Here is an 8,667-nt window from a genome sequence, read left to right as displayed (position 1 = left end):
CAACATAAAGAAATGGGATTTTTGTTCTCTTTTAATTGAGGTCTAATTGTTTGACCTTTAAATTAACCCCATGTACAGTAAATCTTCAGAAAATGTAACTATAGACTGCGATTATGACATTCGAGTTTAATATGTTAAATATGTTTTTATTTTTATATGGTTATATGTATTCATGATTGTTAGGTCATTCAAATAAATGGCCTTTATCAATAAGAATACATGTTGAAGGTTGGTGTTGTCTCTATAGGCGGTAGACACAAAAGAGTGTTTACTATGAACACTGCGCTGTTGAGTTTCGCGAAACAAAATAAACTTAAGAATTCTTTAATGGAGTAAGATTGAGATTCACGTGCTACTTTTCTGCACCTGATAATGAAGAATGGCGCCATTCAATTTTCAATCTGGAATATTTTGCCAGAACAGATCGCATCATTCTACACTTTTTCGATTTACAACCCCTACAAATTTCAAATAACCATTGTTAATAAATTTTTGTCACAAAATATTGTCAGATGGCACAATAATTGACTGTAAAAAAACTCTTTCAATTGTAGAGTTGGAGGCTCTGGCCGTGCGCTTCCACGGAGCTGCCACATTTTTAATCTCATCATCGGCGGTTGTCCCAATTAGGACAGTCTGCCTCCAATTGGTATCACCAATCTCGGGAGACGGGCACCGGTTCTAGCGAGTAAGCATTTAACAATCTGAGCCATCGCGACCCTATCTTTTTATGTTTTTTTTGAGAGCCACATATCTTTAAAAGAGTCATAGATGCTTATCTTAACTTTGTTAATTACGGCTTTCAAATTTAGATCTGAGTCAATAGACCGAATCCGCCTCCCTTTTTCAATTAAAAATTGATTGCGCCATGTAAACACTGTCAACGGTGAGAATGAAAAGTAAAGGACTATTATGAACATAATTGGTTCTCATTAGCTAAAGTGTTTAATTGCTGTGTTGAGGACTTTCGAATATGACTGCATTTTATAAGAAAAGCAAACAAAATGATAGTTTCCCTCCGGATATTTACCAGCTAAAAACATCTATATGCCATCGTACGCTTAAGAACTCTTATGTTTGTTTTACAATTCGGATTTGAATAAAAGGGTGTGAGTAGAAATTCTGGTTTGGGTTCTGAACTCGCAGCTCTTTATGTCTGTAAAATTCGATAAAACGTCACAGAATATCAATACTTGGTACTATACAGGATATTCTATTCTATTCTATTCTATTCTATTCTATTCTATAGAACATCAATACATGGTACTGTACAGGATATTAGTATTCTATTCTATTCTATTCTATTCTATTCTATTCTATTCTATTCTATTCTATAGAACATCAATACATGGTACTGTACAGGATATTAGTATTCTATTCTATTCTATTCTATTCTATTCTATTCTATAGAACATCAATACATGGTACTGTACAGGATATTAGTATTCTATTCTATTCTATTTTATTACTAAGAACATCAATACATTGTACAATACAGGATATTATTCTATTCTAGTTTATTCTATTCTATTACATACAACATCAATACTTGGTACTATACAGGATATTCTATTCTATTCTATTCGTTTCTATTCTATTCTATTACATATAACATCAATACTTGGTACTATACAGGATATTCTATTCTATTCTATTCTATTACATACAACATCAATACTTGATACTATACAGGATATTATATTCTATTCTATTCTATTCTATTCTATTCGTTTCTATTTTATTCTATTCTATTACATATAACATCAATACTTGGTACTATACAGGATATTCTATTCTATTCTATTCCATTACATACAACATCAATACATGGTACTGTACAGGATATTATATTCTATTCTATTCTATTCTATTCGTTTCGTTTCTATTTTATTCTATTCTATTACATATAACATCAATACTTGGTACTATACAGGATATTCTATTCTATTCTATTCTATTCTATTCTATTACATACAACATCAATACATGGTACTGTACAGGATATTCTATTCTATTCTATTCTATTCTATTCGTTTCTATTTTATTCTATTCTATTACATATAACATCAATACTTGGTACTATACAGGATATTCTATTCTATTCTATTCTATTCTATTCTATTCTATTCGTTTCTATTCTATTCGTTTCTATTCTATTCTATTACAGAACATCAATTCTTGGCACTATACAGGATATTATTATCCTTTTTTATTCTATTCGTTTCTTTTCTAATATTATTATGTTATACAGATAAGTTGGATGCATATTTTGTAATACGTTCATTTAAAGGTAGACGGATTTAGAACCACATCCGAGATGTATAATGGCGAACATAACATGACACTTGCGATAATCTATATTTACTAGTATACGAAGAAAAGTCAATATCGCCCTCCTTTTGTCAATAATACAACATAATTCACTTGAAAAGGATTCTTTCTATAATAATGTCGCAACACAACCAAACTTCAGCCACTTCAATGACGTTTATTTATCAACCGACAACTTCTGAGGAAATTTTGAATATTTTTTAAGACCTTCATTTAAAAAGAGTCCCATAGAATATAGTTTACAGAGGAAGGCGGAAATAATGTAACTTTTGGCTGACAGGATAAAGTGACTAGATTGTTGAAGGTAGAACTTTTGCGATATTTCTTTTTATATTAAAAGGAAGACATGAAAGGAATATGATAAAAGCTTTAAGAATATATTTTATTCCGTAAGACGAATAAACATAGGGTTATCTAGGACACACTTTCGCGAAAAAAATGATTGAAACTGTGTGGCATTAGATGTTTTTTTTTTTACAAAAAAGGCCACTTGTCAATACGTTTGTAGAAACTAATAGAACGTATGTGTTTTCTGCATTTATCGTTTAAAATTCCAAGTAACTAAAATATTGCCAATTGTATCTAAGTTATGAATCAATTGAAACAATTGGTTTAGTTTATTTATTGGCACAAACAGATAAACAAATTTTGCCACAAATTCATAAAGTCAATCTTGTTCTGCATGAGTTTCTTAATACTCAGTTGGTAAAGGTTTGAAAGTTGACGAAAACGTTTTCGGGTCATAGTCATGTCATGGTGCCAAACTCAATCTCAATATTTTTGATACTCTTCCTTTGGGCTAAAATATTTCATCGAGTTATGCCTTCTGGGGTGTTACAGACCAAAGTCGAAAATTTTTCGAAAATCTTATTTTTTATATAATTATTTATTTTCGAATTCGTTAGTTTATCATTTGTTGACGATTAATAATTCAACCTAGTATCATCCAATTGCATTTAAAATCTACCTTTTAGAGCTTAAAATTAAATGAGCTTCAAAAAACCAAATTAACAATTTTCGAACAAATACTTATGCTAAATGTCCTAAATTAAACATAGCTGCCACTGAGCGTTTGTTATCTTGCCTGGCAAGCCATCTTAAAACTTCAAAGAACGTACATGTAATTTTGAAAAAAAAAAAAACAATTGGGGTGATATATTGGTTTTGAAAACCTGTGTTTGATATCTACATCTATGTTTTCTTTCTTTTCCAGACACAATATGGTATTCAGCTTTGTAGTGAAAATATTTTACCTTCTCAGTATTTCAAAATGTAAGTTGTGAAGTTTTGTCTGGAGATAATTTGTAGGTTATTACCGAATTGCCAAATGTCAGTATGAACAAATCCTACTAATTTATAATGTCAATGTCTATAAACAAATATCTGGTGTTCCAGAAACATTTAGGCTGATATCATTAAGGCATTGTAAAGATGTTTTCTAAATTTTGTATGTGTATCGGGACACTGATAACATCAATTTGCACCATTCCAATTTTCGATTGCGAAGGGCCTTATGTGATAAAGCATGTTCTGCGATTAGTAACATCATTAAAAACTTATTTTCAGTGAATTTGCAGGAACCTAAGACGCCTGATCGAAAAAGGGCATGGCTCAAATTGATGCTATCAGTGTCCCAGATACACATAAAATATTCAGAAAACCTCTTTACAATCCCTTTAAAGGTTACGTCATCATTCAGTCAAGTTTTTACATAAACTACAGCCGCCAGAATGATGCAAATATAAACTTTTGGTGTCATTGTTACGTACATAAAAGCTAGAAAACTTCTTTTGAATCAGTTCAAATCAAAATTGTGTTCTTACATAAAACCAGATTTTTTAATTAGTTAGTACTTGAAACTTAGATAAACACGAGAGTTATAAATCTTTCAGTTTTTCATTATTAAAGATTAACACTGATTCAGTGTTTATATCGTGTTAAGTCAAATATTTTACAAAATGTCGGACATGCCACTTCTACATCGTGTATTATAAAAGAAACTCTAGCGCTTAAGCTACGGGTAGATAATTTTGTCACGAATTATGATATGTTGAGGATTTATGCCTCCAGAAATAAGAACCATTGACTCAGCCATTGTTCTGAGGTAATAATGCAGTTACAAGAATCATGTTTGTATGCTTCCGTATACACCAGATACACAGTGATCGCTACTAGGTCGAATTGAGAAAATTTCTAACATTATTATACCCTACACCAGGGGTTATCAACCCTTTTCCTTCTATTACCTCTTTCATTTCGTGATTTCTCTTCGTTATCCCTGCATTCGAATAGAGTCCAGCTGAATAAAAAAACTTGAATTATAATTAACCAAATATTTTTTGCTAGATTACAAAGCCCCTAATTACTCCCCAAAATTACTCCAAGGTTGAAAACCCCTCCCTTAGAGGTCGCTTTCAAGAGAAAGCTTGGTATCTCAAAACTCACCATCTTAGTATGTAACACACTTCACATAACAAGGTAAGACGATCGTTTAACAGTAATGTAAATTATCTTGTATCAGGTAACTGTATGTCAACATGTTATTGTATTCTAGGTGTTACCAGTCTTTGTAATTTGGGGCGAGATTCTTATAATTTGACCGACTGGACAGGTGAACTTCATAGTCCCGGTTACACAAGTGGGTCTTATCCTGACAATCAACTGTGTACTTGGACAATCCGGGTCAGTAAGGGCAGTCGCATTAGATTGACGTTTACATCCTTTCAACTTGAAGATGGAGCTTTGGCTGGCGAGAAAACGGCTTGTTATGATGAAGTTCAGGTATACACTTTTAAGTCATAATTACAAAGTAAGAGATTATCCAACTGGAAACAAATGCGTAATATCTCTTTTGAGTAAGTTACACCATCAAACGAATGTCAGTATTTTCTCTGAATGAAATGAATGGATTTTCATGTCCTACTTTCCCCATGTCAACCCAAGCAATCGGAAATCACTGACATGGAGTTACCGAGTAAAAAATCAAAACGTATCATCTCGACCTGGACCTTCAGGTTACTGAGCAAGCGTCCCATCCACCAAGTCATCGCGGCACCCAATATTTTCTTTTAGTAACTTAGAAATGGCAAAGAGCGTGGTATTGCTGTGTCAGTATAAAAACACCGGTGATGGAAGGAAAATAAATTTCAGGATTACCAATTACCTCTCTTACAATTATCTCCATCTTTTTTTTTCATATCCTTTAACCACTCACGTTGTTTCTTAAATGATAAAATGTACTGTGTAGATTATAGAAGGAGGTACAGAGTTATTAAAAGAATGTGGGAGTCAAGTAAACCTACCACCAATAGAGACGAGAACCAACGAAGTTACAGTTATATTTACTACGGATGAGAAGTCTAGTAACTCTGGATTTAGACTTGAATATACAGGTACCACTTTATAACCTTAATTTACAAATAGCTGTTGCCTCGTTCAGTATATGAGAACAATACATAAATTGTATATTCTTTCCATCCGTCCTTTTCCAGCCTGGTGTGCTTCTATCTTAATGGCTCGTCTCCATAAATTTGATATAAATGGATGTTTTAAGATCCCATGCCGATCGTGTTCTGTACATTATTGGGTAATAAATGCGGAAAACGCCATGTTATATTTAGCGAAAATTTGCAATCAAGTTTTCCGGGACGAACTAAATATCTTTCAAAAGCGAGGGAGCAAGCTGAACCATTGCTGCGAAATTCGTTCGCTTTGAGATTCCTTATTCGCTAATATACTTTGCTGAGTAATTAACGATGTCTTTCAGGAATATGTTCCATCGATATATACCAGAACAGTACGATCGAAACTCCAAATTACCCTAATTCACCTCCAGATGGTGTTAGATGTGATTGGAATATCAACATACCGAACGATACAGCGGCTGTAATACAACTGAATAATCAACAGAATAATCTACCGTCATGTAATATTTCACCGTTAGTGGTAGGTGCATTGTCTTTAGTTTTGCGGATGTTTGTATTGAAATAGATCAATAAAAATAATGATAAACTCTTTATCTTACATGGGCCAGCATAAGGTTCAATACACAAGGACATGGTCCTATCTAACATTAAGCCCATGGGAACAATATAATGACTGAATGAAAAATAGCTTCTATGAGATCAGTTCTTTTGTTCTTAGTAATTCTTGTTGAAAGCTTATCAGAATTTTGGAAGCATTAGATCATCACCATTATTCAAATATTCATAGTACAAGTCGTTATAGATACAGTATTTTCATTAACCATGATTACCTCAAATATCAAGTACACAGAGGCGACTAACACAAATCAACTTTTCAGCAATCTCATTTTGATATGTTCCTTTAGGTTACAAGAAAACAGGGAGCACAAAAGACTCACAAGATATGCCTATTGGAATCGAAGTCGTTGCTGTTTAAAGATGTTATCTTTAGTTATGATCCTACTGACGGTAATGTCCCTTGGAATGGTACCTTGAAAGTTGAATACTTGTGTAAGTATTTTACATACATGAATATTTTTTATTATCATATCATGGATTTTTCAAAAATATATATCTCTTAAAGAATATTTCAAATTTAATATTCTGTTCTCGAGAATAAGTGTAGTACTTAGAAATAAGTTGTGCGTTGCTGTGCAGTTACATACAGCTACACTTGTGATATTTTGATCCATTTGTGTTTTCTTTTTCAGCGAGTCCACAATGTGAATATTTATGTGTAAATGCTGATAATTGTAAAATACCAAGATTTGTGAATGGTCAAGGTTATAGGTGTATCTGTAACGATGGTTACACGGGTAGGAATTGTGATGTCAAGCAAGAAATCGTCGACCCATGTTTCCCGAAAAGTTGTCAAAACGACGGAATCTGCGTACAATTAAGAGGACGCATGTTCACCTGCAACTGTCCAGTCAACTTCACTGGAGAAATGTGTGAACTTCCGGTAGTTCGATGTTCTCCTAATTTCTGCTTGAATGGTGGTATTTGTGAAGACACCCCTGGTAAACCAGATTGTGATTGTCTTAAGGATTTTACAGGTGACAGATGTGAGATTCAAATTAATCCTTGTGATTCTTCCCAACCACCTTGCCAGAATCAAGCCAAATGTATACCCAGTGGTATCGACTACGAATGTGTTTGTCCTCCAAATCTCAACGGGAAGAATTGTGAAAATGTAATTGACCCTTGTTTCCCAAACACCTGTCTGAATAATGGTGTTTGCGAAAAGAACGACATTGAAGCACCACGATGTTCTTGTAAAGCTCCATTCACTGGTCTACGTTGTGACAGTTTAACTGATCCATGTACTGGACAAGAGTGTCAAAATGGCGGAATATGTACATCTAATGGAGCATCTTTCAAATGTACATGCGCTCCTGGATTTACTGGTCTTACATGTTCAGTTAAAGTAGACCTTTGTACTCCCCAATCGTGTTCAAACAATGGTGTTTGCAGCACCATAGATGGTGGTATTCAGTGCAAATGTTCTTTTGGATTTACTGGACCAACCTGCTCTGTTCAGGAAGACTTTTGCGCTACAGAGTCATGTTTAAACAATGGTGGTTGTTCCATTGTGGAGGGAAAAGTTCAATGTACGTGTCGGGATGGATTTACCGGCCTGAAATGCGAAGGTGTGGTTGACTTGTGTACACCTGAATCTTGCTTAAACAATGGTATTTGCAGTACAACAAATTCCCAGATTATGTGTAAATGTCCAAATGGTTTTTCTGGTCTGAGATGTGAAGTTGAATTGGTTAGCCATGCAAAAATGGCGGAACATGTCTTCCCAACAAAATGCTGTTTACCTGTAACTGCACTAAAGAATTTACAGGAGCGACATGTGAGACAAACCTATGTAAAACCATTGACTGTTTAGATGGTGAAATCTGTAGCGTTGCTGATGGTGGTCCTAAATGCTTTTGTCCTGATGGCTTTGGTGGTGCGTCTTGTAAAACAAAATTAAATTCATGTGTCTCAAATCCTTGTCAGAACGGTGGTTTATGCTTGGAAACCTCGTCTGGATTTAGATGTGAATGTCCACTAGAACTAACTGGAGAAACTTGCGCGGATTTTAACATCTGTCAGGCACTGTGTATGAACGGTGCGACCTGTGTTGGTGATGGTGATGACGTCTCTTGCCAATGTAAGGATGGTTTCTCTGGCTATATGTGTGACGTGATTGATAATGGTTGTGCTTCTTCGCCATGTAAATATGGACGGTGTGTTCCTGATGACGTACTTGGTTTTAAATGTGTTTGTGATGATGAAATGACAGGAAGATTTTGTGACATTCATAAAGGTATACCGTATCTATCTACTTTTTGGTTGGGGACAATTTTGATATTCCGACAAG

General features: G+C 34.2%; 2 protein-coding genes across 2 annotated transcripts; both read left to right on the top strand.

Annotated features, from left to right (window-relative positions):
* Positions 1-7,242: 7,242 nt before the first annotated feature.
* LOTGIDRAFT_111382 (hypothetical protein) lies at positions 7,243-8,190 on the top strand (the record flags this gene model as incomplete). Its single annotated transcript, XM_009049078.1, has 1 exon — positions 7,243-8,190. One exon carries the CDS (start codon positions 7,243-7,245, stop codon positions 8,188-8,190), a length of 948 nt encoding a protein of 315 aa, XP_009047326.1.
* On the top strand, positions 8,184-8,351 carry LOTGIDRAFT_80581 (hypothetical protein; the record flags this gene model as incomplete). Its single annotated transcript, XM_009049077.1, has 1 exon — positions 8,184-8,351. A coding segment is annotated over one exon (168 nt), but the record flags the coding sequence as incomplete, so codon positions are not given.
* Between the last annotated feature and the right edge of the window lie 316 nt (positions 8,352-8,667).

The sequence above is a fragment of the Lottia gigantea genome (assembly GCF_000327385.1).
Source record: "Lottia gigantea unplaced genomic scaffold LOTGIsca_13, whole genome shotgun sequence".
NCBI classification, from domain to species: Eukaryota; Metazoa; Mollusca; class Gastropoda; family Lottiidae; genus Lottia; species Lottia gigantea.
This window is presented reverse-complemented; position numbering and strand designations above follow the sequence as displayed.